Source organism: Pteronotus mesoamericanus, unplaced genomic scaffold (assembly GCF_021234165.1).
Source record: "Pteronotus mesoamericanus isolate MK-2021 breed Mesoamerican mustached bat unplaced genomic scaffold, CSHL_Meso_final contig_1193, whole genome shotgun sequence".
Classification (NCBI taxonomy): Eukaryota; Metazoa; Chordata; class Mammalia; order Chiroptera; family Mormoopidae; genus Pteronotus; species Pteronotus mesoamericanus.
In genome coordinates this window covers 1,566,484-1,594,476 of record NW_026555039.1, presented here as the reverse complement: position 1 = coordinate 1,594,476, position 27,993 = coordinate 1,566,484, and the positions used below count along the sequence as shown (strand labels likewise).

The 27,993-nt window shown below is 64.6% G+C and overlaps 1 protein-coding gene across 2 annotated transcripts; it reads right to left on the bottom strand.

The window, feature by feature from the left end:
• Window positions 1-8: 8 nt before the first annotated feature.
• On the bottom strand, window positions 9-27,956 carry CEP104 (centrosomal protein 104). 2 transcript variants are annotated; one of them, XM_054583907.1, is made up of 22 exons: window positions 27,735-27,956; window positions 23,242-23,368; window positions 18,651-18,824; window positions 18,186-18,324; window positions 17,145-17,204; window positions 16,807-16,883; window positions 14,195-14,363; window positions 13,602-13,757; window positions 12,537-12,764; window positions 10,888-11,085; window positions 9,800-9,967; window positions 9,065-9,238; window positions 8,175-8,351; window positions 6,464-6,673; window positions 5,990-6,097; window positions 4,547-4,583; window positions 4,269-4,335; window positions 4,006-4,114; window positions 2,782-2,920; window positions 2,555-2,622; window positions 1,118-1,208; window positions 9-436 (listed from the first exon to the last, which is right to left on the bottom strand). In XM_054583907.1, exons 2-22 carry the CDS (start codon window positions 23,352-23,354, stop codon window positions 321-323), a joined length of 2,778 nt encoding a protein of 925 aa, XP_054439882.1. In that variant the 5' UTR covers window positions 23,355-23,368; window positions 27,735-27,956; the 3' UTR covers window positions 9-320. The 2 variants fall into 2 exon arrangements, with proteins under 2 accessions (XP_054439882.1, XP_054439880.1); XM_054583905.1 differs by lacking the exon at window positions 9-436 and having other exon boundaries at window positions 1,100-1,208; window positions 12,537-12,734.
• Window positions 27,957-27,993: the final 37 nt, after the last annotated feature.

Here is a 27,993-nt window from a genome sequence, read left to right as displayed (position 1 = left end):
CACGTGCTGCCGGACCGACGGCCACCGCACCACCACGCCGCCCGCTTCCGGTGAGCCTCCCGCAGCGGCGGCGGCTCCCTGCCAGCCGCACGTCCCTCCCGGTGGCTGCCCAGGCGGAGGACGTCATAGACCTGACAGCTTGTAGCACGGAGGTCAGGCCCCAGGTCGGGGGCCACTTCTCTGGTCAGCCCCACACGGAGCCGGGTGTGGACAGCAGGGCGGAGCACGGCTGCCCACCCGAGGACGGCTTCCAGGAGAAAGGTTCACGCGGGACGTTTGCTCGGTCCCCACGGAGATCACGGAGGCGGAGGCCCGGCACGTCATCGCTTCGTGAGGGTCCTGCTGGAGCTTTTACTCAGGCCCCCCTTTGGGGTGGGGATCTTGCTTCCCGCCTTCGGCCCTGAGCTCCCAGCCTTGGCCGCGGCGGGGCCTCTCCCTGCGGCAGACACACAGACACAGCAGCGGCGCTGCGTCAGACAGGGGCTGACACCGGGGCGGGCGCGCAGAGCCACGGGGACAGCTCAGGTGCCCGGGCAGCCGCAGAAACTGGGGAGGGACAGAGCAGGAGCCGGCCTGCGCGGCGGGGTCAGCTGAGGACAGCGGCCACCCGCCCGCGCAGGCGGCTGCAGACACACGTGTGACGGCAGACGAGGAAAGACCGCGCGCTCAGAGGAAATGCCAACGAAGGGTCGGAGGGAAGAGACCTGAACTGTTCACCAGTGCCTGCGTTTAGCTTCATAAACTCAGCCCCAGAGACGGAGGACGTGCGCAGCCGCGTGCCTGGAGCTCTCTCCCCGGCTGGGTGACCCCTGGCAGCCCGGCGGCCGCCTGTCCTCGCCGAGCCCCCCTGTGCGGCCCTGCTCAGCGCAGGGCAGGCGCCCACACGCCCGCTCCGTCCCCACGCTCCGCTCAGCTCCCGGCGTGCCTCTCTCACGCCCCCGAGGTGCGGGTGCGGCGCAGGCCTTCCGGCCAGGGCAGTTTTCTTATGAAAAAGACCATTTTCTCGCAAAGCGCCCTGAGTGGGACACAACTCACTACTCGGGGCCGGGCCGGAAGCGGCCGGCAGGACGCCCTCTGGCTGTGGGCAGTGGAGGGACAGCGCCAGGTCAGTCCTCACCCTGCGGCGGAGGCGGAGCCTTGTGCAGCACGTGCGTCCTGCGCAGGTTCATGGTGCAGCCCGCGGGGCCCATCAGGTGAGCTTTCCACGCCTGGAATGAGAGGCGGCGGGCAGTCAGCCGCCTCGCAGCCTGCGGCGCGGCCACCTCAGCCAGGGCCTGGGGGCCCGCCCCACAGGCAGCCCCTCGGCCCTGGGCCCTGGAGCACAGCACAGCCTGGTCGCAGGAGGCTGTGTAGGCGGGCAGGACGGTTCAGGGGGCGCGTGGCGGCTGCTGGGGCCTCCAGGAGCTGAGGGCGTCCCCGGCTGATGGCCCGCAGGAAGCAGGGATCAGTCCTGGGGTGATGAGGGGAACAGCCTGCCAGCCCCGGGAAGGCGCTCGGGCCCGCAGGTGAGAACGTGGCCCCAGATGCCCGGCCGCTGCCGCTGGGAGGATGAGGGGTGGCGGGTGGAGCAGGGCCAGCAGCTCCGTGTGGTCCCTGAGGACGGCTCTCTTCACGGACGTGGGAGCCAGCCATGTGTTTTGTCTGGCTGTGGAGCCTCACTTTGCAGAGCATGTGAAGCTGGGTAGGAAGTGAAACAGGTGAACCCAGGTGTGTTTTGAGTTGGTGGCAGCGACCGCAGAACAGCCGTGTGGCTCCGCGTCCCCGGGGGAGGAGAGGGCACGAGGAGGGGACAGGCGCCCCGCCTTGGCATGTGGCCTCGTTGGCCGGGGACACGCTCTGACACCAGGCCACAGCCCGCGAGCACTGCCGTGGCCGTCTGCACACGAGGTGACGCGCCGTCTGGGAGGGGCACCCGGGCGGGGGCAGGTGTTCAGGAGGCGATGGGGCGCGACGGGGCCCCCTTTGCTCTGCTGCGCCGTTACGCAGTCGGCGTTTCCGGAGAGGACGAGCCCGGGCGTGGGGAGGCGAAGGGCCGGCAGAGCAGCCGGGACAGCCCGGGCCTGTGCCTTCTGAGGGCGGCACAGAGCAGCCGGCACGGCCGGGCTCCGGCCCTGTGGGCACCCTGTCCCGAGGCTGGGGCAGGAGAGCTGAGCGGCGGGGGAGGGAGGCGCTGGCTCAGCGGGTTGGCGGGGAGGCGGCTGAGCCAGGGCAGGCCCCAGCGCTCGCTCCCCAGCACTCGCGGCCCCCTGACCTGGCCCCAGCCCCCGCGGAGCAGGCGCGGGAAGGGCAGGGAGGCGGGGGGCGGGGCGGGGGGGCCTGCAGTTGGCTGGGAAGTGGGATTTCCAAACTGGACTGGGCCCCCTGTCATTCCTCCCAAGGGACCCGAGAGCTGTGGAGTGCGGCCGCGGCGCCAGCGGGGGCAGGGCACGTGGGAGGGAGCAGAGCCTGGAACAAAGGGGTCCCCACAGCGCCTGTCCCAGAGGCCGTCCCGGGGCTGTGGAGGGACGTGTGGCTGGGCCGCGGGGGACACTGCTGGGACGGCGCCGCCGCTCACCTCCTCCCCGGGCGGGAAGTTCTCGTGGCACAGAGGGCACCGGTTGGCCAGCCTCTCCGGTTTAGCGGCTGAAACAGTGTCCATGAGACGAGACCGTTACTCCCGCGGGGCTTGGGCAGGGGCAGGGAAGCAGCAGGGGCCCAGGGACACCCGCAGGCTCTTGGCCGTCGCCCCTGCAGCAGGGCCTCGGGGCGGGCCGGGGGACTCGGCGGCGAGGCGGCACTCACGGTGGCAGTCCTTGGCTTTGATGTGTCTGGGTAGGTCTTCCTTCGGAACGGCCTCGCTGCAGCGGAAGCACTTGCCGAACCCGTCCTTCCTGTCACACTCGGTCAGCAGGTGCTCTGTCAAGCTGGACACCTCCACCACCTGCTCCGAGACACGGGAGGAAGCACGCGCTGCGGCCCAGCCCCCGCCGGCCCATCTGCTCTTCCTGGACCCCTCCCCACTGAGCTCCTGCGGTTGTTTTCTTCCTTTGCCACAGACCCGGGTCCTCCTTAGGACCCTCGGTACCAGGGATACTAAACCTGCTGCATTAGAGGTGGTATTAATGTTGGTGTAGGGAGACATTTCTTAAACAGAACGCAAAAAGCGTTGACCAGGGAAGAGAGGACGAGGTGGGCGGCATGCACGTGAAGAGCTCTGTTCATCAAAGACACGCAAGCTGATGACGAGGCCAGGCCAAGTGGGACGGTGGCCCTGCACGGGCCCGCGCCAGGCACGTAAACGATGAAAATGACTCAATTAAAAAAAAAAAAAGAAAAAAAGCAACTGACTTAAAAGTGGGCAAGAGACTAGAAGGCGCCTTGGGAAGGGGGCAGCAGGTACCCACAGGCAGCCGGACAGGAGCCCAGCCCGCCAATGCCGGGGACATGCGCCCGGCGCCTGGCACGGAGCGCTGCCACCCTGTGGCTGTGAAGATGGTCCCGTGCCCCAGTGCAAGGGTGGACATGAGACCCTTGGAGCACGGGGTGCGTGCCCCGCTGCCCGGCACGGCCCGCCCGGCGGCCCCACACCCAGGCGTGTGCCCACGCCTCACGCACACCGGCAGACGTGGGCGAGACAGTCAGGAGCAGCGTTACCCACAGTCTCCAGCTGCACACGACCCGAGCTCCCAAAACAGGAGGATGGATTGTGTTAAAGAAAACAAATGGCACAAAATAATTACATAGAGTATGCACTGACTAGTAGCGTCAGAAATCAAGGCCGCGTGCCTTCGGGCTCCGAGGTCTCCCTGGCTGGGGCAGTGGTCACACAGGTGCCTATCCTGTGATGACACTGAGCTGTAACACTTGTGACGTGTACGCATTTATAGATGTGTGACGCTTCAACAAGTACAAAGAAGCCACCCCAAACAAGAGGGGTGACAGACGTTCCATTCCCGTCCCGACTTGTCCCCGACAACATGGCGGCCTGGGACACAGCGTGGACTGTGCCCAGCAGGGCCACCAGACCTGTCTGCAGTGCTCGCATCTGGTCAGCATGAGGCAGCGCTTCCAGTAGTGCAGGTCCAGGCCCTCCTCCGTGAACGCCTCGCTCCGCTCCCCACAGAAAATGCACAGGCTGAAACGGCAGGAGGCCAGGGCGTGGCCGTTCCGCCGGCCTTCGCGACCCCCTGGCCGGCTGGCCTGGGAGGCGGCGGCTGGGCCCGCTGCCCTCGCCCTCCCGCGGGGCGGTCCCTCGTTACTGCATCCCGGGCCAAGGCACGCGCACTCACTGATCGAGGTAGTGGCTCTCGGGCGCGTCGGGAGCACTGGGCGGGGCTGCCCCGCTTCCGAGAGTGTCTGCAGAAATCAAAGCAAAAGCAGTACAAATGGCTTTCTGTGACCACCCCTTTCAAAGGCTTAGTAACCAGTTTTTTAAGTCAGTAACATTCGACGTGAAGCGTGCTTTTAAAACACAGGTCGGCACAGGCAGGAGCGTTCCCAACCGGCCCTCAGCGCCCGCCGCGCAGCAGGCGAGCTGCGCCCGCGAGTGGACGTGCAGGTTACATACCTGGACGCTCTGTGCTGGCAGCCTCGCTCTCTTTCTCCTAGGACACAAAACCAGAGAGGTCAGGACAGACGGCTGCAGGGGGCGAGAGTCTGTCCCCAAGGCGGTCAGACCCTGCGCGCGCCCCCGGGTTCCTTCCCTTCCACAGCGAGCACCCCCGCGGGCGCATCGTGCTCACTGCGCCCCGCCGATGCCGGGGCGGCAGCCCCGCGCGGCAGGGCCGGGCTGCATTTCCAAAGCCCGGCAGGGCGCCGGCACGCAGTGGGTGACACTGCGCGCTCGAAGAGGCAGCAGGGAGGGCCCTCGAGGAAGAGTGGGTGAGGATGCGGGCACCGCCACCAGGGCCTTCCACGGGGACAGTGTGTCCCCGAGGCCAGGTGGCGGCCGCGGGAGGAAGGGAATTAGCAGCAGAGCTTTACCGCCGCCGAGTGCCCGCCTGGGGTGAGCCACGCAGGGTCCTCATCTGTAGACCCTGAGGGACGGCAGGTAACACTTGCAGGGCCCGCGCCGGCGGGTCGCTGGCAGGATCCCACCGCAACGGGAAGTCTTACCAGCCTGAAACCTACTGCGGGCCTGGGGGCACCACCGCCACGGGCCCCGTCCTGTTCCCGACCCCGAAGGGGCGCTGCCCCTCCCCTGCAGTCACTCTGACATTCCGGCACACCGGGCCGGGCGGTCCCTGGTCCTTTCCGGGCACTCAGCGTGTACTCAGCCACATCACCAACCCTCTTCACGCTTCCCCGTCACTCTTGCTACAGAGGAAGCGATCGCAGCACTTCACAGCGAGCGGCGCCAGGCACGCAGGCAGGCGGCCATGCCCCACCGCCGCCCGGCTCCTTCGCCGTTAAGGGACCCTCTTCCCCTTCAGCAGCGGAGTCACCGAAATCAGGGGTGCGCCGCTCGCTTTAGTCCAGGAGCCGGGCCGCTCGGTTCACCGGGCACACGCCTCTCGCGGGCTCCCCGAGGGGGACCGCTTGCCTGAGACCTCACCTTCTCCACGCATGGACACTGGGGCCTCAGGCTCCCGTGTGCTGTCCCCGCTTGCCTCTGACAGAGGCTGGGGGGCTGTGGCGAGGACAGGCCCCTCACGCCCCGAGTCTGCCCTCGGCCCTTGCAGTGGCTCGCTCCCCCTACTCCCGAGGAACTGGGAGAGCAAGCCGCCGAGCGAGGGGCATTCCTTCCCCTTATCCAAAACAAGTGTGGGAGCCAGTAAAGAATAAAGAGACCTATTTGCATAAGGCCGTAAACACTAAACACACTGTGCCATGTGTCTGTATGATGAAGGCCAGAGTCACGGGATCCCAAGCCCAAAGCCCACCTGGACCTCGGCCCCACGGGAACCTGCTCCCCCCGGACCTCGGCCCCGCGGGAACCTGCTCCCCCCGGACCTGGGCCCCGCGGGAACCTGCTCCCCCCGGACCTGGGCCCCGCGGGAACCTGGCCCACCTGCACCTCTGCCTGCATTTCTTTCAGCACTGCCAACTGCCCTTGTAAAACTTTAATTTCTTCTTTCTTCTGTTTTTCTGCTTCTTCTGTAACTGCTTTTTTCTGTGCCTGATATGAAAATTATTTTTCCATTAGAACAGCTTTTTGGGGTAGTCCTGGAAGCTGGGGGACAAACGACACATACGTTTCCTATACCCTGTAACAGTCACAGGAACTAGTCACGTAACAAGGGTAAAGCGCAAGCCTGGAAATGAATCTAAGGAACGTTTTCCGGCAGATTCGATGGGAAATGTCCTCGTGCTGCCACCTGCTGGCAGCAGGGAGACTGAGCCCAGCAGGCACCAAGGGACGCACCCCAGGGCCCAGCGCTCCAGGCACTGCGCCCCCTGCCCAGGTGGCTCATCGCACTCAGCCTGTTCCCGCCGCACCTCTGTCAGCAGAGGATGGGCCATGGTTTCAGGAAAGGGAACGCACCCCGATTTCAGCGTCTTCTGTAGGTCTGCCATCAATTTTAGCGAATCCCTCAAAAATGGTTTTGTAGAGCACGTTCTTGCGCGCGGCGCTGTCATCCGGAGGGAGGTACTCGGGAACGAGTGCGCGGTGCTGCCGGTACATGTGCAGGACCACCCGGACGGCCGTCTCCCGGACCTCGTACACCCGGTGCTCCAGGGCGCGCGCTGCAAACTGGACACAGCGCAGGCCGGGGCCTGCAGTTACTGCGTCTTCCGACAACCAAGCCAACCTCATCCAGCACGCGAGAAAGGGAAGCCCCGCGCACACACTCAAAGTCAGAGGAAAGGGAGATGCCCACAGAACCCCGGCCTTGAGGACGCGGCGCTGTCCCCGCGGGCGACCTCACACACACAGGGGTGGGTCGGGTGCACGCAGTGTGCGCTGCTTTGTCTCACTTGCCGCGTTCACACATTTCAGGTGACGTCCTTCCACACACTTTACATGAGTGTTACAAACTATTGCACACATGGAGGAGAAGAAACGGAACCAACTTCACAGGGATGGACTGCCTGGGCTAATCAGCGATACAACCTGCCACGTCTGTCCTGGATCTCTGTTTTTAGCAATAAAATACTAGCCACCCTGACAACACCCACATCTGTCTCTGGACGACAGGCTCCTGGGCTCCCCGGAGCCCCCAGGGCGGCGGCTCTCTGGAGCGGGCGGCACGCACGCCCTGCCCCCACGCCGTGTGCCTGCCCCAAGCACGTGCACACACTGTGGTCATCGGTCAGAGCTTCCTTCCGTCCTCAACACAACATTTTCCAGGTCCGCCAAGTCCCGTTTCATGCATTTTAATTGCTCCAGGGCCTCATGGCCCACAAACGTGTCCCGGAGGCTACGTCTCATCCCAGACGGTGCCACGCGCGTGGGAAGGGCCTGTGGGCGCCCGGGCGTCCCCACCAGGCGCCGCACCCTCCCGGAGCACTGGCCTGAGGAGCCCACCCGAGGCTGCTGCCGCCTGTCTCCCTGCCTTCGTACCCCGCCCTGCGGCTCCTCAGCCCCTTCCCGCCACCCACTACGCCTCGTCCACCTATCCCCCCCCCCACCGCGTGGGCTGCCTGAGAGTGCAGTCAGTCCCCCACGCACAGGCTGGCGTCTACGCAGCCTTGAAACCTGGGACCCCTTCCCTCTGTGTTCACCGGGTGAAGGGGGATGAGGGGCAGGCCTGAGTCACACTGGCCGGCCCCCCCTGGGCTCGGCCCGTGGACCACGGGTTCTCCGCACAGCCCAGTGAGCGGCCCCGCAGCGCCCTGCTCTCAGGCGTCCTGGGAGCACTTCGCACCCTCTCCTCGCCTCCAAACCCCGGCATCGTGCTTGGAGCCGACCGTCTCCTGTGGAGACCGTGACCGGCCCCGCCTCACGGAGCCCACGTCCAGTGCCCACCAGGGCTCCAGTCCCCTCCAGCCGGGTCAGTGCCCCAGCGCCTGACGCCCAGGGCAGGGCTCTGTGCACGGCAGAACAGCGCCTGCTCCCCCACAGGCACAGCCATGGCACACACCGGGCCCCCAGCCGCGGTCCTCTGGCCGCCGTCCGTGACGGGGGCGGGTGAAAGGCCGCTTTCCCCGACACTGCCCACCATGCACCCAACACACGTGGACCCTGCCCTCGCCGGCGCAGGCGCCCTCCCAAGTGCCCAGGCCAGGGCGGCGTGGCGCGCGGGGGCGCTGACCTTCATCACGTTGTCCACGGTGAAGCCCGTGCCGTCGGTGCCCAGGTCCTTCAGCAGCCGGGCCAGGAGGTCCATCTGGCTCATGGCCAGGTGGGCCGAGGCGTTGGCCTTCAGTGGCTGCACCAGGTACGCCGGGATCATCTGGAGGGACTTCACTTCCTTAAACAGGGCCATTTCCTATGAGACCAACACCCTTGTTCGTGTGCAGGGGGAGATGCCACAGGCAACCTCGCACCATTTCACCCGCGCTGCCAAGTCGGCACCGAAGGGAAAACTGGGCCATCGAAGGTGACAGGGACAAGTGGAAGCAATACCCACCGGTGAGTGGCACGCTCAGGCCTCTGTTCAGGCCAGGCAACCAGAAAAGCACACAAAACAGAGCTGCACCTCCCGGAGGTTAGAGAAAGCATGCTCAGCCTCGGCTGGTGGGGGGCTCAGAGGGCTGAGCGCTGGCCTGCGAACCGAAGGGTCGCCAGTTCGATTCCCAGGCAGGTCACAGGCCTGGGTTGTGGGCCAGGTCCCCAGTAGGGGGCGCGTGAGAGGCAACCGCACATGGGTGTTTCTCTCCCTCTGTTTCTCCCTCTCTTCCCCTCTCTCTAAAATAAAATCTAAAAAAAAAACAAACTCCAAAACGTGACTGAAAACTTAGGGATCCTCCTCTCAGGACTTCCTCACCTCAAGAAAACGATTTCTTAAACACTAGAAAACCAAACTGCACCTTTGAATCAAAGTTTACGTCTGAGAAAAAACAGAGGTTTTAGAGCCCAAGGCCAGCCCGGGAAACCCGCGCAGGACGGGCGGGGCCCAGGCAGACCCAGAGCCCTGCCACGGGCAGGAAGCCGGCCAGCGGGCCCACGGCCACCACCAATGCCCCACGGGGGAGCTCCCACCTGGATGAAATTTGAAGCCATGACCCGGAGGCGAGCTGACGAGTCTCCAGTTCTCGCGAGCAGAACAGGGATTGTTCTTTCCACACAGTGAGTCGTCTCGACTTTACTCAGCTTATGTCTAGGGATGTACTGTGTGATGGCCATCTTCAGCAGTCTCAGAGAGGCCTGGAACACCTAGGAGGACAGCGACGGAGGCAGGAGAGCCGCTGGGACACGCCGCTGGCAGCCGCTGTGCCGGCCTGAGGGCGCAGCCTGAGCCCCACGGCCCCAGGGCAGCTCCGCGGGCGCAGGACGCAGGCGCACGCGCCGCTCCTCGCGGGGGCCGCGCGTCGAACGGCCCTGGGAGCCGGGTCAGCCCGGGGAGGCAGGGCAGCGCCGGCGCGGGCGCCAGCCCGAGGCCCTGCCCCAGCGAGGGGATGAGCCGGCCCCTCCTGGAGCCTCGGGTCTCATGAACAGTAAAAGATTAACCGGACATTCGTGAGGGAGTCACGGTGAACGGGCCCCTGTGCACCTGGCTCTAAAGAGCACGAAGCTGCTCAAGACCAGCGAGGCTGACTGGGCAGACAGGTCCCAGACCCTTCCCTGACGGCATCTCTAGAACCTTCACTCCCGGAGACAGTGCAGTGGGAGCTGACGACGATTCTGTGGCCTGGCGGCCGCCTGGCCCCCCCAACGCCTGCACAAGGTCACGGCTTTGCACTGGGACCCCGGGCACTGCGGGGGGCGGGGGCTCACCGGGGTCACGATGTCTCGGATGGCTCTTCTGACGAGGAAGACGGCCGCGCGCAGCACGCTCTTCAGCTCTTCCTTTGGGGTCCCCACCGGCATGCCCGCCAGCTGCTCGTACAGGGCGAGCAGCGCGTCTTCACGGTGCGACCACGTCTTGGAATAGGCCCCGGCCACCTGCAGACCAGAGCCCTGCTCACTCCGGGGGCAGGCCAGTGACGCCACTGCCACCCCCAGCACCACGCCACTGTGAGAAAATCCCTAGTACCAGGACCTCGACAGAGTAAACGTATGTGTTTAGAGAAATCATTTCTCTCATCTGGAAACCCTAAGGCTGTTAAACTGTGGAGACAGCTCCCCCAGGAGCTTCGCTTCGCTGCCCACACCAAGAAGAAACAGGCTAAGATGGACACTCTTACATGAAATCTAAAATTTGAGCTGCTGTTTCACAGTTAGTGATGAGCAGGGGATTTCCGATTGGATTTGGAGGACACAGGACAGTCACCATCACACACTGGGACTCTTCCCCTCGGCCCCCCGCCCTGATCCCCAGCCACTGAGTGAGCTGTGGGCTTGCCCTTCAGGCGCGCCCGGCAGGGACCGAGGCTGCGGCCGTGCCTGCCCTCGGACCCCAGTCACTGTGCACGGATGTGGGCGCGGGTCGGTGGGGGGGGGCTGCGGGGGACCCCGTGGGCTCTTGGGAAACGTGGTGCCGGAGGGCGGTTTGGCGGAGACACTGCACCCAAGACGGACAAGCGGGTCCCGGGGCCCGTGAAGCCTGGAGCGTCGCCGGGGACAAAAGGACAAAGCCGAAGCTGACCTGCTCCGGGCGCGTCATGAGAAGGTCGGGTTCTTTGAAAAAGGTGACAACGCTGGGGAAGGGAAAGGCCGGCAGGAAAAGAGGGAGCCCCATCGTGAGAGGGGCCGCGCCCCTGACAAAGCCACCGGCGGGACCCGGCCGGGCCGAGCAGGGCCGGGAGGACAGGACTCCGCGGACGCCACTCACTCATGGAGTCGCGGGAGTCAGAGCCAGGTCGGCGGCACGTGACACATGCACACGCACTCGCACACACACAGCCGTGGTGCCTTCTGTTTACCAAGGTCTCCCCCAGCACGTCGATGGCGGAGCTGGCCTCCCTCAGGGCCTTCTCTGTCAGGGGCTCTGGCTCGCCCACGGCTCCCACTCTGGGCACCTCGCTGATGTCCCCGTCACTCTTGTCTGGCTCTGCAGCGGCCGCTCCGGGCAGCTTGCGGGCAGCAGGGAGGGGCCGCTCGTCGTGGGGCAGGGGTTCGCGCTGCGGGAGAGGAAGGGGCTGCCGAGCTCCACGTGGACCCCGCCGGGCACCCAGCCCGCTGCTCCGGCCACCCTGCTCGCTCGGACCAAGGGTGTGCGCCCAACACGCACCATCAGGTGGGAGTAATTTAGACGAGAGGGTGCAACAGACAGCGTGGGATCAGGGTCTCTGCTGCTCCCAGAACTCACTGCAGCCTTGGATGCAGCGATGCAGGTGCTGCCTCAGCTGCCACGCAGCGCCTGCCTTTCCAGTTCAACGCAGGAGCACGTTGCTAAGGAAGGGATGTTACCCTTTTTCCTGACAAGACCCCTGCTGTTTCTTTAGTCTACGGCTTAGAGTGCGAGTCAGGCCGACTTTAAACACGCCCACCCATGCACACAGCTCTCCTGCCCTGGTCTGGGGCCCCACGGGGGGCCGGGGCGGAGGGGCCCGCCCTCCCAGCTGACGCGTTCCCGGGAGACAGAGGCACACGGACAAGTAAACGTGAGGCCGACTTTCAGGTAACTGAGTGCCGACAGAATGCGAGGGCGGCCTGGGTCCCTTTCGGAGGCAGGAGCCGGGCTGCACGGGGCGCGCCAGGGCGCCCTTCCCTCCTGCCCCGCTGCGGGAGGTTTCTCGAGCGCTAGAGTTGGCGCTTGGGTGTGAGACGACGTGCTGAGGTGCTGAGGAGAAACCCGAGCTCTGTCTGGCTGGAGCGCGAGACGTAACAAACGACGAGGCCGGGACGAGACGCAGCCGGCGGGGGTGACGGGGACACTGAGCCCGTGCCCACCGGGCACCCCTCCCTCCTCCCTGGAGCCGCTGGGCACATGGCCACGCGTGTCAGCGGGAGCTCCAGGAGGGCGGTCCGAGGAAGCCAGCCGCACCTTTCCCTCCGGTCCTTGTCCTCGCTGGCACGTGAAGGAGGCGGACGTAATCAGGGGACGGTGGGGACTTCTGATCAGAAGGGGCATGCGCTCCCCACTCAGGCGGTGCCAGGCGGCACCAGGTGCGCAGCTGAGGCTGAGCCCACGTGCCCGGGAAGTCGAGGGGCAGGAGGATGCCAGGCCGCTGGCGCCCCTGGGGGCTGCGGGACCCCCCCACTCCCACCCAGCGCCTCTGTCCTCGCGGCCTAGATGGGCTTGACAGGCGCAGCGGCCGCACAGACCGGCGCCGAGATCGCCTGCCATTGGACCCTGTGCGAACGCTGCTCCGTCTGTTCCCAAAGCAGGTGCCTGTGCGTCTTCAGAGGGAGACCAGCAGAGGCCCACCAGGGCGCCGGCGACCCAGGCCGGGGCCGGGCAGAGGCCGGGGCAGGCTGGGCCCCGGGCCCCGGGGAGCTGTGAAGGCCTCCAGGCCCAATGGCTTCCGCGCTCCCCAGCCCCTCCCGGGAGGCGGGGCCGGGCGGGGTCTGGCTGTTTCCTACACAAACAACCCCCTGCACTGGGATGCACCAGAACTGAGCTACCTACATGGCCCTTGAGGCGTGGGTGTGTGGTGGGCAGCGGCCGGTCCGCAGCGTGGTGCTCGGGAGATGCGTTCAGGGCGCGCACCGAGGGCTTTTCCTGAAGGAATGGCTCTGCAAGCCGGTTTTCTGTCCCTCTTTCCTCCTGTGCGGGTGGCGGCAGCGCGGGCGGCTGGCGGCGAGGACTGGCAGAGCGTGTGAGGGGCTGCAGCGGCAAGTCGGAGGGCCTCCGCATCTGGGGAGAGGGGGGCGTTGCCTTCCCAAGGCCGCCGCGCCCCAGGCTCCCCGCGCAACCCTTCGGGAGGCAGCGAGGCCATCTGCACGGCAGGCGTCCCACAGCCATGCCACGGCGTGTCGCTCGCCCGCCTGCGTGGCCCCCATGTGCACTGCAGGGACATGTGCCGGACCCCGGTGTGACCCTGAGCACGGTGCGCGGCTCCCCGGAGGGGGAAGCGCACCTCACGATGTGCCACTGGGGCGGGACCCGAGGCTGTGCTCTGTGCCCTTTGCAGATGCAGCGCTGTGCGCTGGGCACGGTGACGCAGCGCCTCATTAGCGCCCGCCCCAGTGCTGCCTGGAGAATGCGATGGGAACGCTGAGGTGCAGGGCGGAGAGGGAACCGGCCCGGTCCCGCAGCTAGAAGCGGGGCCAGCAGCGCGGCTCCAGTCTGCCCGCCCCATCCCCCGGGTCTAGGCAGGGCCTGGGCCTCCTGCTCCGAAACGCAGGTGCACGCAGCTGCCCATGGCAGGTCGGGGCCGGGGCAGCACCGGCCCCCAGGCCCGGGGTCACCCTCCCACAGGTTCCCCCAGGGGCGCGGGGCAGGGCTGTTGGCAACCCGTTCCCACAAACGAGGGAACGCTGGTGAGCGAGGTCCCCCGGCCCTGCCTCGCCTGCTTTCTGCTCTGCTGGGGGCCCTGCTGGAGCCCAGCGTGGCCGCAGCGACCCCAGACAGGCATGCAGGAGCTGATGCCGCTGAGAACGGCACGGCCCCTCAGGTCTCCCAGAGCGGTGGCCAGCTCTGCGGCCAGCACGATGGCCGCCCCCCAGCGCCCCGCCCCGCCGGCGCGCCTACCAGCTCGGCCTCCACAAGGCTGTGCAGCTCCAGCTGCGCGTAGGCCCGGCTGCGGTACTGCTCCATCTGCCGCTTCTTGTGCTTGGCCAGGTCGTAGTCCTCCTTCTCCACGGCGCACCGCTTCTCCACCTCGTACCGCCCCAGCCGCTCCCCGACCTGCAGCACAGGGCCTGGTGTGCCTCCTGTGGCTCCGCTCGCCTCTGCGCAGGGGCGGCCGCCAGAGCCGAGTGCACACCCGGGTGGCGACCGGGCAGGGGGCGGGGTTTGTCCAGGGCAGCAGAGGCAGGGCTGCACTCCCGCAGAGCGTGTGCTGCCCCTGGCCCGTGACACCAGCGTCTGAGAAGCACCGCGAGTTCGCGGTGGTGCTTTTGCCTCTGGTGTTCCCTGCCTGGCGTCTGGGCGGCGCCTGCAGAGGGCCGGCTGCCCGGTGCCGTGGGTGGGCCAGGCAGGCGTGCGTCAGGCCAGGGCTCTACTCTGCCCGGGTCTCTGGGCGCTCGCCGAGTGCGGCCCCGAGCCGCCTGCGCGTTGCCTTCACGTGCGTGACAACATGGACGCCTCCGTGGGGTGAGGGCGGGCCCTTCCCTGAGGCGCACCTTCTGCAGGTCGGCGATGGCCTGCTTCAGTTTCTTGGCGTAGTCATAGCGCTCCTGCTGGACTGCCTCGCGTTTTTGTTCATCCAACCTGCGTATGATCTGCGCGACCTCGGGGTCCTGGTACATATCAAACGCGAGGTCATCCAGTGGGGAAATGTAGTCAGATTTCCTACAGGAGAGGACCGAGCATTTGAGAGCCAGTGTCTACCTACAGGGGACTGCGGGGCAGAGGGCCCTGTGGGCTCCATGCCGACGACACAGTCAGGAGAAGGTTCCCCTCCCTTGCCTGTTCCTGGAGGGTCCTGCCTCAGGAGTCATCCCAGCTTCAGGTCACACGGCCGCTCAGCACAGGCTGGGCTCTGCACTTGGCCCGGGGGACAGGGCAGTGCAAGGGAGTCGGCTGTGGACGGGGGAAAACCCAACCCGGAGCCCCTGTGCACCAGGCCCCATCCCTGCGCCGAGTATGGTGGGCCCCGGGGCCAGGCGCCTGGCTGTACGCCCGTACCACAGCGACCGAGGAGCATCAGTGACAGACAGCCACTTCTGCGGGGCTGCTACCTAAGGTGTCAAATGCTGTCATCAGCCATCAGGGCCAGCAGGAGGTCAGGACACCCCTCCCAGGCACACGCGAGCTCTTTAGTCACTCGAACAGCCTATTTCTGATAGTCATCTCCAGTCTTTCCGTTGTCTGGGTCTAACACAACAAGAATAAAGCCATTCTAATGACTCGGCAAGACGCTGGCAGGGGACAGGTTTCCATGTCTCTTGTCTCCTCTGCTGGAGACAGGAACCACGCGGCTGTTTGGGCGTCTTACATACAGGTAAAGTGTAATTGAAATGTTATTTGGCATAAAAAGTTGGTTGGTGAGTGTGCATAACAGCGAATCCTGACAGGACATGGGGCAATGTCACCTTCTGAACGACAAGCATCACCCCCACTTCCCCTCCTGGGACCCGGGCCCTGGGCTGCGTCACGGAGCCCAGTGCCGGCTGAGCAGTGACAGGCTCTCCTGTGTCGGCAAGGCCCCGTGACTGTTTACCAAATACGGCCAAGCCCACGCCCGAGTCCCCGGCGCTCTGCCCTGAGGGCCTGGGGATGAGGGCAATGACTTCATCACAAAGCTCCTCCGAGGAAAAAGGAGGGCGCGTGCGCCTGAGTCGGAGACTCGGGGCGGTCGGCGTGTCGGCGCCGTCGCTCCGCTTCCTGCAGCGTGTCCCGGTGGGGTGCGACGGATGGCGCATCTGGGGACACGCACCCCGAGTGCCCCGCATGGCCTTTCACGGCCTTCTGGCGACCTGCCTGGCTCACTCGCAAAAACCGATTTGAATAGACACGAAAACAACCCAAGAACTCTCCGTGGGGGCGCTAGAGCCCACGGGCGAGGTGGGTGGCCCCTGCCCCTGCCCCTGCCCGGGGTTCAGTGCGGCAGGCGCGGGCTGTCTCAGCGAGGACGCTGGCGGGCACGCCAGAGCGCAGCCCCGGTGCTCCTGATCCCCGCCCTGGGAAGGCTGGGGCCGGGGACTGCGGAGCTGTGGGAGGACTCGCTCTCTGTCCTGGTGTCTGACGACCGCCCCCGTCCGCCTGCCAGGCCGAGGGCCCCAGGAAGACCGGCCTGTGGGGGTCGGGGTGCCTCCGCGGAGAGACAGGCTCACCGCCACGTTCTCGGCGAGCCCGCAGCCCCCGAGCGACTGCAGGGTCTGCTGCGCCCTGTGTGCGGACGGGAGGCTACGTGAGCGTCGGTCACTCTGCGCCACAGCTCTGACTCTGCAAGTGAAAGCGGCCTCTCCCCAGGAGCTGCGGACAGAGCCGAGGCGGCGGACCCTTCCTCCCTGGGAGGCCACTGTCAGGGACGGGGCTGGACGTCGCCTGGAGGTCCGCCTCTTCCACCGGCCCCTCTGCAGCGGGGTCCCCTTGCTGTGTGAAGCGGCGGGCAGGAGCTCAGGGGGCTGAGGTGCCCAGGGCCGGGCGGGAGAAAAGGGACGCACGGGGGCCCCCCCCCGCACCGCGCTCGCCTCCCGGGAGGGTTCGCCGCCAAAGCGAGAGGCAGCGAAGCGAGCGAGCGAGACGGTTGTTAACGTGAAGAATGTGGGGAGGGGCCGTAAAAACCGATAATTATAAAAACCGCGGTGAGCCCTGGCTGGTGGGGCTCAGCAGACTGAGCGCCGGCCTGCGAACCACAGGGTCACTAATTCGATTCCCACTCAGGGCACAGGCCTGGGTTGTGGGCCAGGTCCTCACTAGGGGGCGTGTGAGAGGCAACCACACATCGATGTTCCGCTCCCTCTTTCTCCCCCTCTTCCCCACTCTCTAAAAACAAATAAAATCTTAAAAAAAAACCCCTGATGTGTATGTTTCTCACTTCCTTAAAGAATAAAGGTTTAAAGTCTAGTCGCTGGTAAATGGGGCCAGTTAACATCTTTAATTTTTACCTATCGGTTTGCCTGTGCCGATGACATACCAGCGTGCGGCTGGCGGGTCTCTTCCCGAAGCGCCTCAGGAGCCCTCTCGCAGGGGCGCGCCCTCGGGGGGCAGCGCACGCCCGTCCGAGGCCCTGGAGTCGGCCGACGCGCAGGCGCGCCGGGGGCCTCCACCCGCTGGGGCGGGCTCTTACCCAGTGCAGGTGCCCTCCAGAGCGGGGTCCTCTGTGCTGTGCCCCAGGTAGTGGTCAATCAGCTTCTCCCTAGAGGCCTGTGGGGGACACACTCTGCTCAGTGTCTCAGAGGAGAGAGAGGAGCAGCCCAGGACCCCCTCCGGTGGCTGCGCGACGCAGGTGCCAACGGCCCTCGTCTCCTGGAGGGGTAGCTACGGATTTCGAGTAAAAGAAAGTATAATTATTACTCATCGGCCAATTTTACAAAGATTTTAAGGCACCTTTTGTGATAAAAGCAAATGCTTCCTTCCTGTTAGAAATAAATTCTCTTCTTTAGAAAAGATACTTCCCAAACTTACGAGGTTGCTTTCATCGAGGTCCGCAGGGTCTCCAATGATGTTTATCGCCACCAGAGCGACCTGTGAGAGACGCGAACCGACGGACAGTGAGTGTGGGAGGCTGGCGATAGCGCGAACCCCGTGAAGCAACCTGCCCATACAGGGGACGCCGCGCAGCGAAGCGCATTGACTGTGACGTGTGCTCATGTGGAGAGTTACTAATAACGGCTCCCATTAATCATACCAGTTAGTATCCGAGTGAGCGAGAGGTTCTTAACGTGAAGAATGTGGGGAGGGGGCGGTAAAAACCAATAATTATAAAAACCGAAACAAGCCAGGTGTTGAAACAAGTGGCTATTTTAATGTTTAAAAGACATTAAAACAGTAACGGCTAAAAACCTCCCAGGTTTTTTTAAACCCTCGCCTGGGGACATGCTACTTGCTTTTAGAGAGAGAGGGAGGGGAGGGAAACATCGATGGGTTGCATCTCCTGTGCGACCCAGCTGGGGATGGAACCCGCGACCCTTTGGTTTACGGGACGCGCCCCCCCGACCGGGGCCACAGCGGCTGGGGCAAGCCCCGTTTTAACACAGCCTCTCATGGCGCCGTCCGCTCAGGGTTACAGATGGGCCACACAGCTGCGACCTTGGTAAATCAAACAATGGAAGGAGCGAGCGCCCAGCTCGACTGTCAGCTGAGGGGGAGGGGCCCCTGCCCACCCGCGTAGCCAAGGAGGAACCCAGCAGGGTGTCCTGGTGAAAACATGCGTACATGCGGGGGTGCGGAGTGTGGAGGGAGCACAGCGGGAGGAGCCGCCCTCCCTCACTCCGGCCCGCGGGGCGCGGCTGTGGACCAGCCTGAGGCCTGTCCCAGGCCCCTTCGGTTCTGGCGGGGACCCGCCGGGCCCTGTGCGCACCGCGGCCCGGCCAGCGTCCTCCCCAGGCGAGCTGCACTCCTCCGTAGAAGATCCGCCTTACAGGAGGTTCTGAAAACGCCTGTTTGAGAAGACACAGGACCCCACGAAGAGCAGGGCACCGTCCGAGGGGGCGGCGAGCGGCTCACCTGGTTGTAGATGTTGTATTTGTTGGTGTGGTTTTGGTGAAAGACCAGCTTAAGAAACTGCCCCACTGCATCCACGTGCACGGACTTCAGCTCCCGGGCCCTGCAGCCCGTCTTCTCGTTGTCGCAGAGGGAGACGTAGCTGAGGGGGAACACGGCTCAGGCTCGCGCCGGCAGGCGAGTGCGTGGGCCAGCAAAGCACCCTGCTCCCAGGGGGCTAAGGAGCGCGAGGGCTACGGTGAACACCGGGGAGGAAGCGCAGGCGCTGAATCGTCACTGGCCTCCTTAGGGCGAGTCCTGCACCAGGGAGGCGGACGGAAACTCCTGGCCGGCGACAGCGCTGCTGGCCGGCCGAGCGGGGGCTGGGGCCCAGAGGAAGGGCCCAGAGGAAGGGCCCTCGGGGGGCCTCGGGCTCTGCGGGGGCAGGGGTCCCCACAGGTCCCCCTGCGCGTTCCACCCCCACCTCACCCGAGCCTGCGGAACCGCTCGGCCTGGTGCGGGGCGAAGCACTCGGGCAGGCTCTCGCTGACGTAGAACTCGACCTTGCTGGGGATCATGTACTGGTGGGCCAGCAGCTGCAGCTTCCTCATGCGGCATCGCCCCACCATCTGGACGACGATTTCTTGGGGGAACTGGCAAAACCTGAAAGCAGACACAGCTTGGTTTTCCACACGGTGCCGGGCGCCGACTCTTCCCTGGGACGTGCTCTTCCCCAGCCCCCCTGAAGCCCCAGTTCAGTTCAGGACACGAGGGGACTGGACAGCTCTGCCCTTCCCCGCGCCTCACAGCGGGACCAGAAGCTCGGAGTTCGGGCTGGATCGGACCTGCCTGCCTCCCAGCGAATGGCACCTCGGGCAGCTGGGAGGCGGTTTTGGTGAAACCTGGAGTTTATCACAAGAGAAACACGTTCGCCTTACGAGGCTGTACCGGCGGGCAAGACGGAGCCCGAGGGTTTCCCACGGGGCCACTAGGCGCTGCAGGGAAAGCCCGGGCTGTAGATCCTGTCAGGAGCTGGCAGCCACCGGCCGTGTTTAATGCGCACGTGCTCAGCGTCTGGAGGAGACACCTGCACCGTCCACGTCGCAGCTTCCCACTTTCCGGGGAGCGGCACAGCACGCAGCGCCCTAAACGAGAGGCGGCAGAGCCTCCGCGCTGGCACAGGCTGCACAGGACGTGACCGCGACCCCGGCCAGGGGCACAGTGCCAAAGACGGCGGGTCCCACGTGTGCCGAGCCGGCAGGCACCGGGCTCACACCGTGGCGGGCGTCCAGGGCGCCTGGAGCAGGGGAGGCACCCAGGGACGGACAGTTGGGAGCGCTCCTGTCCACTGGTGCTCCTGTCCACTGGCCGCCACTGGCCGGTCCCTTACGCCTCCCCCTCCCCCCAGCAGTCACTCTCCACGGACAGGAGCCGTCACGGGGGGCTTCTGTCCGCGTCGCCCACCTGCGGGTGCCGCCACCCGGCTGAGCCGCGCCACCGCCAGCCGGCCTTGCCCTCTCCCGGCCATCCCCACCGGGACGCAGGGCACTCTAGGGAGCCCTGGTTTGAGAAAGGCCTCCTGCGTCCCCGTGTCCCCGTCGGGCTCTCACCCGTTCCCCAGCCGCCCCCCGCAGGAGCCGTGCGCCGCCGCCGGGGCGGCCTCCTGCCCCACGCGTCGCAGGGCTGGGAGCCCCACCAGCCTCTCGGGCCCCCTCCCACAGGGCCCGCCCTTCGGCCAGGCCGGCCCTGGGCTGGGTCCCAGGCCCTCCTTTCTACAGTCACCGTGGGGGAGCCTGTCATCCCCGTGGCTTTAAAAACCTCCTGCTTATCAAGGAACCCTAACAAGATGTCGCCGAGTCCCACCACAGAATCTCGCTGGTGACTCGCCATTTCCACACAGACACGGGGAGGCATCACGACCACGGCCCCAGCTATCGCCACCACCCTGCGGCCCAGCCCACGGGTTAGCAGGCCTGCGCTGGCCGGGCCCCCCACTGGGTAACGTGGCCTCACACCAGGCCCCGGGCGCCTCCATGGGGGACAGGAGGGTGGGGCGCTGCATGGACGTGGGGGACCCAGGGAAGCCTCTACAGCGGCAGACGGCGCCGAGCCCCGCGGGCGCCGTGTGTCCCTGCACCCGCACTCCCGAGGCGGGGCGGGCTTTTACACGCCGGGCCCAGGAGGAGACGAACCCAACTAGGCATAAGCTGCCACAGTCACCACCGTGGACTGTGACCAAGCGACGTGACTGGGGTCGCTGTGTCCAGGGTCCCCGCCGAGGTCCTTGCAGAGCCCCGGGGCCCTCCGGAGGACGCTGCTGGCCAGCGGCCGCGTTTGCTGTTCTGCCCCCCACCCCCCACACCGAGCGCCCCTTCCGCCCTCGCGAAGCGCTTGTCACCGCGGTGGGGGGCACTCCCGCAGCCTGAGGGGTGGCAGCAGGCAGGCGCGGGCTCCCTCCTCCTCCCCCCCCCTCCCGGTCTCACGGCAGAGGACATGCTCTCCCCACCACCGGTCCCGGCCGCCCCGGCACAGGGTTTTCGTTCCTCGTCAGGCCGGGAACGCGCTCCCTTCGCTCCCAGGCAGCGCCGCACGGCTGCTCTTGGGCCCGTCCGAGCCGCGGGGCCGGACACGGGCGCTGTGACACTGGGGCTGCGCGGTGGACACCGAGGCGGCTGCTAAGTGACTGAAGGGCAGGGAGTGTCTACAGCGTGAGGACGCTGGACAGAGGGACGGTTCAGGTCACAGGCAAGACAGCTAGGGAGTTCATCGCGTGACTCGGAACAGCACAGAATTTAAAATGTATGGCACCATTTATTTCTGGGGTTTCCCATTTGAACGTCTGTGTCGGCGGCTGAACCAAGGGGAACAGAAACCCGCGCCGCGGGGAGCGGCTGCACGTGAACGCGGCGGGCCCTGCAAAGACGGGCGGAGGAGGGCGAGGCGAGAGAGGAGGCGGTGACCACAGGTGGGGCGGGTGGACCCTCGCTCCGGGGGCGGCTGGCACTCCCCGACCCTGGGTTCTCTGCCAGCAAAGGCAATAAGCGAGGTGCAGCCGGCGGGCGGCGGGCCACTGAGCCGCCTGTGAGACGACCGCTCTGCGACCCCCGCCAGGCAGGCGCCGCGGGGACGTTCCCTGGGCTTGGCTGCTGGCCGCACGGCGTGGTGAGGTCACTCTAGGAATGAGGACTCTCAGTGATCCACGATGAAAAGGGCCCTTTGTTCTTATTTTAAAAACCCTCCAAAATTGTTTCAAGAAAACAGACAACTGACAACTAAAATTGTATAATTTCAAAAATCTTTTAAAAAAGGGTCTATGACTTAACTATTCAAATGCAGGTTACGGAGCTTACAGATGGATCAAAAATATCCTTCAAGCTGATTGTACGATGAAACAGGCATCTCTCTTCTCAGGTAAACGGTCAGCTCTAGACTTCTTTCTGAATAATATTTGGTAATAAAAAGATTCGCGCCCCGGGCTCCAGCTGTGGGAGAGCCGTTCTGCAGTTGCGGGGAAGGGCCTCACCCTCTGCGGGCTCCACACGCTTCAGCTCCCAGGGCGGACGGGCCCTGGAGGTGCGGCGCCGTGCCAGGCAGGCCCTCGGCCCCCTTCCCACCAGCCTGCGCCTACAGGAGCCCGAGCCCCCCCCTAACTGGGGCCAGCAGAGCCCTGTCCTCTCCCGTGGGGCTCAGGGACCGCTCTGCGCAGCAGCCAGGAGACCCCCACCAGACCCCGTGTGAGCCTGCGAGGCGCCTCCCTCCCTGGGCTGTGGTCAGGAAGCCGGCTGCCAGGGCGAGGGCCTCTCAGGCCTCGGCAGCAGCACACACCACCATGTCGGCACACGAAAGGGCCATCGGGTTACGTTTATACACGTGGCGTTGGCAGCGCTGCTCCACGCGGCCGAGCCCGTTAACCCGCGCAGACACTGCCATGAGCGGCAGACACGAACACGGAGGGCCCCTGTGGGGGGCCATGCGGGGGGCGGGGGGCGGAGGGGATCTGCATGGCCCCGTGCCAGGGAGAGGCGGGACTGGGGCACTGGCAGGCGGGGAATGCACAGGTGGGGACACTGCTGGCCTGGGGGGCCCCGCCCCTCCAGCCGGTGCCCTGGGGAGGCGGCTCAGTCCTGCGACACTCACTGGCCTGCAGGTAAAGCCCTGCCACCAGCACCAGCCTCACAGGCAATAAAGGCACTATGGTGTCCCCATCTGCTTTACGCTCGTTTCTTGTCTCAGTCCTTCCTGAACACGCGCAGGGAACAGGAGTCGGCTTTGTTGGGTTCCCTCAAGAAACACTAAAGGAAAGCTATGCTTTCAATTTTAACAAGATCTCCATTCAACTCCTAGCAGCAACGGTGAATAAAAACAAGCCACAGGTGTGTGGTGGAACTTGGACTGTGACATGCAGTCACGAGGAGCAGGGACACTTGGGCGAGGCTGGGACTGGGACTGGAGGGAGCAGGGACAGCTGCCTCAGGGGACTGAACGGAGCCGCAGCGCGTGGGCCTGGCCAGGCACCAGGCGACTCGGCTCGACAGCGCGACTCCGCCTTGGCCGAGCAGCGAGGCCCCGGGGAGGGCCTGCTGTGAGGGACAGATGATTTGTGTCACGGTGCTCCAGCGACGGGCGCCGCTGTCACAGTGCGCAAGCGTCCGAGCCGCGCCACACGTCCTTGCTCGGTTAGCGCTGGGTGTTACATAACAGTGCTCGGATGCAGCATCTAACCCGGCGCATGCGAAAGTAAGAAACCCGCAAGCACACATCTCCGCACAGAACACGGACGGCGGCGTGAGCCCCAAGGGATGCAGGGAACGCGGCGCAGCCCCGGGGGTGGGGGCGCTGTCTTCCTTCTCTCTTGCGTTTGCACGTTTCTTAAGGGACCATGGGTTAGTCGTCTGAGGGGATGTTATGAAGGGCCACCAAATTTTCTTTAAAAACATAAGCAGAGGGAAGAAAACGTGTCCCAGAACCAGCGAGGAGAGGCTGCGCGTGGCCGACAGCCTGCAGGCTGTGGCTCTGACATCTGAGGGACAACAATGAGGACAGAGGAGCCCCCGCCCCGCCGCGCCCAGGCCCAGCCCACCTTGGCGACCTCCACCCGCTGACGGTCGGGGCGTGGAGCATCAGTTCCCGGGCACTGAAGCCGTCCTCGTGCCCCGACGAGCTGACCACGACGAAGCCGATCTTGTGGGGCATCCTGCGCGCCGGCGCTGTGGGCGAGAGCAGGAGACACCCCTTCAGCACGACAGGTCCGGCAGCGCGCCAGGCCAGTACGCAGAGACTGTGCGTCCGAGCCTCGCTGATGCACAGAGTGACTCGAAAGGCTCTGGCTTTTGGTTAACACTTCTTTGTAGGAGCCTCTAATTCTACTTACGATATCTTTTAAGTGACTTTCACTTCCCCAAGTACACATTTGAGCAGCTCAGCCGGTGCTGTGGCCTGCATCGTGTCCCCCCACCGAACACGCTGAAGCCCCCTTGTGAGTGGGATCGTAGTTGGGAACAGGGTCCTCGCAGACGTAACGGGCGTTACAATAAGGTCCTACAGAGTGGGCCAGACCGCTCTTCAATGACCGGTGTCCTTGTGAGAAAACAGACACGGGCGTGCGCACACACACACGCACGCATACACAGAAGAACAGGCGACAGCCGTGGAGCCGCAGGAGCGACGCATCCACAGGCCCTAAAGGCCGAGGGGCTCCCCAGAGCCTTGAAGGGGGCGTCCGGCTTTTTGAAACCTCTGGGCCACACGTTAAATACATCGCAACATGTAATCACAAAAAAATCCCATCATGCTTTAAGGAGACGCACGCGGTTCTGTGCTGCCCCGTGGGCCGGATGCCCCCGCAGGGAGCACAGCCGCCGACGCCTGGATTCCGGACTCCTGGCCTTCGGAATAAGTTGTTTTAAGTCATCCAGTTTTGGTGCTTTATTATGGCGGAGACAAAATTTCTGGATAAGATACAAATACAAAGCTTTTTATGTTAGGAAACTAATATGACCAGTATATCAAAAAGTCATAGAAAGGGAAGGGGGAAAGGGGACTTTTTAATCAACAGTGTAGTGCGCGCTACGTGGAAACGCACAAACCGAGCGCAGGGAGCAGAACTGCAGGCAGAAACATCAGCTGCAAGGACAGACACGCAGAGCCTGGTCGAGTGACCGACTCCTAGGAGATACCACACACGTATAGGTTGGGGGCATTTTTTAAATCATGATTTTTTAAAATCCTCACCCAGGTACATGCTTAATGATTTTAGAGAGAGAAGGCATAGAGATAGAGAGATAGAGAGAGAGAGAGAGAGAGAAATTTCGATGTGAGAGAGGAACATCAATTGGCTGCCTCTTGCATGTGCCCTGACCGGGGACTGAACCTGCAGCCCGGCCTGTGCCCTGGCCGGGAACTGAGCGCGCACCACGGTCTCTCTGAGCCGCACTGGCCAGGGCCATGGCACGGTTTTTAATGCGCTGGACTTTGGCCTCGGTCATGCATTGTTGTTCTGAGGGAGGCTGTGTGGCGTCCGCCCTGTCCTGGGTTGGAAACAGCTCCTCAGCCATGGCCTCCCCCAGCGACCTGCCCACCCCGCACTGGGGCCTGGGGGCTGAGACCCCGCGCGGCACTCCTCAGCGCCCCGCCCGTGGCGGCCACCTTCCATGGGCTCCGTCAGTCCGTGAGTTCCATATCCCTCCCCGGTAACAGGTTCAGGGCCAAAGCCAGGACAACAGGACCTGCACGGACAAATGCCACTCAATCCCAGAACTTTGCTGGGGCTACCAGGGAGGAGAAGCTTCCTTCTTGCTGTGCCTGGGCCTGGGGGGTAACATCTGTGGGGGCTGCTGGAGTCCACCAGTGGGGGTCCTGCCATGGAGCGGGCCACCACGGGAGCCCTGCTGAATGAGGCAGAGAGCCGTGTGGGCCTTGGGTCTAGCCACGTTTAAAGCCCAAACCCCCCATGGACGTCCGGCACTTTCCAGCTACCGAGCCCATACGCCCTGCTTCCGTACGCCACGCTGAGTTGGGGCTAAGCACCTGTGGCTAAAATGGTCCTGGTTAAAACAGGGGATCGAGAATTCTCCAGAGCCCTGGCCAGTGTGGCTAGTGGGTTGGGTGTCATCCCACAAACCAAAAGGCCACCGATTTGATTCCAGGTCGGGGCACAGGCCTGGGTTGCGGGCTGGGTCCCTGGCTGGAGAGCATGTGTTTTTCTCACATTGATTGATTTCTCACTTTTTCTCTTTCTCTCTCTGTTCCCCTCTCTCAAAAAAAAAAAAAAAAAAAAAAAAAAAAGAAAAAATGTTAAGAAAAAGAACTCTGCAAAGAGTTCTCTGGGGTTGGACATACTATTAACTGAAATTCTCAGTAGCAGGGACCACGTAAACACGTCCGCACTGGACGGCTCGTTTTAACGAGCTTGATGAGCGCTCCACTCCGCCTTCACTGGCCCTGAGAACCCAAAGAGGGCCACGTCGACAGACCGGCCATTGCCAGGCACCTGCTGATGTGTCTCAGAAGGTCCGAACAAAGTGTTCAACACAGTACGGTGAACTGCTGCTAGAGATCCCAGCTCTAGAATCTTCCCCACAAAGCTCGCTGCACAGCGTCCCAGTGCGGTAGAGGGAAACTAAGCGAACCCAGAAATGATGGAAAGCAGCCACAAAGACGTGGACGCAGCAGAGCCCCACCCGCGTTTCCAGGCGGGGAACTGGGCCTTGCTGTCGGCCTGGCTGGCCCGCCTGCCCCCTTGACCTTGGCACCGCCCCACCCACCCTCTACCCCTTTCTGCACCTCTCCTCCCCTCCCACCGCGTGCCAGCAGGGAATACTTTCCTAATTGCCAACAGCAAGGCCTCCCTACCAGGCGCGCTGCCCGGCCCCAGCTGCTTCGCTGCCCCCACGACCCCTCCTGGAGCCCAGCTGGGGCCACTGCCACCGCCACCCGTGTCCCAACTCAAGAACACCCGACGGGCCCTTTGTCCAGGGCTGCAGGGCCAACTGGCTCCTGACCCCACACGCTGCCCCAGCCCTCACTTTCTGCAGCAAATTCTAAAGCCCAGCAGGATGCACTGGAGGTCAAAGCCACTCCCCTCGGCTTGGAGCCCCCGCAGCTCCTCCGTCATCTCTAGGAGCAGGGCCTGTTACCCACCCCAGCCTGAAGGCAGTAGGGAGCTGTCGGATAGTCTCAGGGGCATGTGACTGTGGATCCTGAACTGGTACAGACTGGGGGCCTCCTCGTACCGCCCAGCGTGTGCAGACTCACTCGTCACCAGCATGGGTGGCGTCACAGCCCGGCCAGCACTCTGTGTGCCAGGGACTGTCCTTAGTGCTGGACTCCCATGCAAACCTTCATGATGGCTGCCGCAGGTTCAGCTGTCACTCCAACTTCACAAACAAGGGGGATGAGGCGCCGCGAGGCCCAGGCCCAGGCCCAGGGCCATCCGGCTGGTGACCCACGCGGGCAGGGTTTATCCCTAGCTGGTCAGGAGGTCAGGTCCCGATGTCCTCTGCTATTGCGCTGAGACTTAAACACAGGACCTTTAAAACCCCCCCACCCCCCCAGAGCACCCGTCCACTGCACTATGTTGCTTCAGTGAGTGTGGAACAAGGTGCTAGCATTCAGGGATGGGGAGGAAAGACGCCCAGGCACAGGGAGGCAAGTCAGGGCGGGCGTCTGAGAAGGACTGTGCTTTGGACGCCCCTCCCAAAGCCCCTCCACCTTCCACACTAGGGCCCCTTGTGTAAACCTCCTAGTGTTCTCCGAGATATTGTTGGGGGCAGGCACTAAGGGATGGGGATGCTGCCTTTAGGCTCCATAAAAATTGGCTCCATTACGTTTTGGAGGCCACCAAAACAGAGCTCAGGGATGAGCACGCCGGACCCCGACTGCCCTGGTGCAGGACAGGGCCCGCCCCAGGCAATGCTGGCCGCCTTGTGTCCCCAAGTCCCTCACCACACCGGCTGCCCCCCCCCCCCCCCCCCGCAGAAAGCTGCCCCGGAGGCCTTCCTTCCCAGAGATCGGCTTCTCTGCGGACCTGGCGCACTGACATCTAGGAATGAAGCTGAAACATTTTAGCCACTCCCGAACATTTTGCTAGGAGGCCAGGAGAGAAAACTCGTTTCCACTTTTCAAGAAAACGTCAATGTTACATAGTCAAGTGACATTTGGTTAAGTGATCTCAAGGGCTGAGAGCGCCTCTGAGAACCTCTGAAACTAGTAGACACAAAATAACTAAATAAGTAACAGGAGGCGAGCTGACCCTGTGCGGGGAGAGCCACACTCCGGACGCGTTTTGGCCGGCCACGCAGCTCCGGGTCACCCGCAGCCGTGAGTCCGGCATCGGGAGGTCGGGACCCGAGGAGCCGGGCGCAGGCGCCCGCGGGGCCGGCGCGAGCCGTGACGCAGCGCGCGGAAGCGCCACCCGGGCCCCGCTCAGGCGGAGAGGGCCTGCACCCGCTCCCCGGGCCGCACACCGGGCCCGCGGCCCGCAAGTCCGCGCCCGGCCCCGCGAGCCCGGGCTGGAAGCCCGCTCGGCCTCCGTGCCCCCGGCCCCGCGCCCGCGCTCCCGGCCAGTAGGGGTACCTGTCTGGACGGAAGGCCGCCGGACCTGGGCTCCCGCACGACCCCCAGGGCCTTCCGCCCAACCCCGGCAGCGCCGCGCCTTCGGCGGAGCTCAGGTAGCGCCGCCTTCGCAGCCCCGGGCCCGCCAGCCCCCGCGAGCCGCAGCGGCGGTGGCAGCTGAGGTGCAGCCCCAGCCGCCTTCGCCCAGCGCTCGGGCCGCGGCCACCGCTCTCATGACAACCAGACCCGGTCCGGTCTGCGCGCCTGCGCGCCTGCGCGC

What these genes read in the sequence shown, in the direction of transcription:
- CEP104 (XM_054583907.1), bottom strand. Translation starts at nt 23,354, where the DNA reads ATGCCCCACAAGATCGGCTTCGTCGTGGTCAGCTCGTCGGGGCACGAG. An exon ending in AGCGGGTGGAGGTCGCCAAG is followed by an intron (nt 18,825 to 23,241) that starts GTGGGCTGGGCC and finishes GTCTGCTTTCAG; the next exon opens with GTTTTGCCAGTTCCCCCAAG. An exon ending in GAGCGGTTCCGCAGGCTCGG is followed by an intron (nt 18,325 to 18,650) that starts GTGAGGTGGGGG and finishes GTTCCCCCTCAG; the next exon opens with CTACGTCTCCCTCTGCGACA.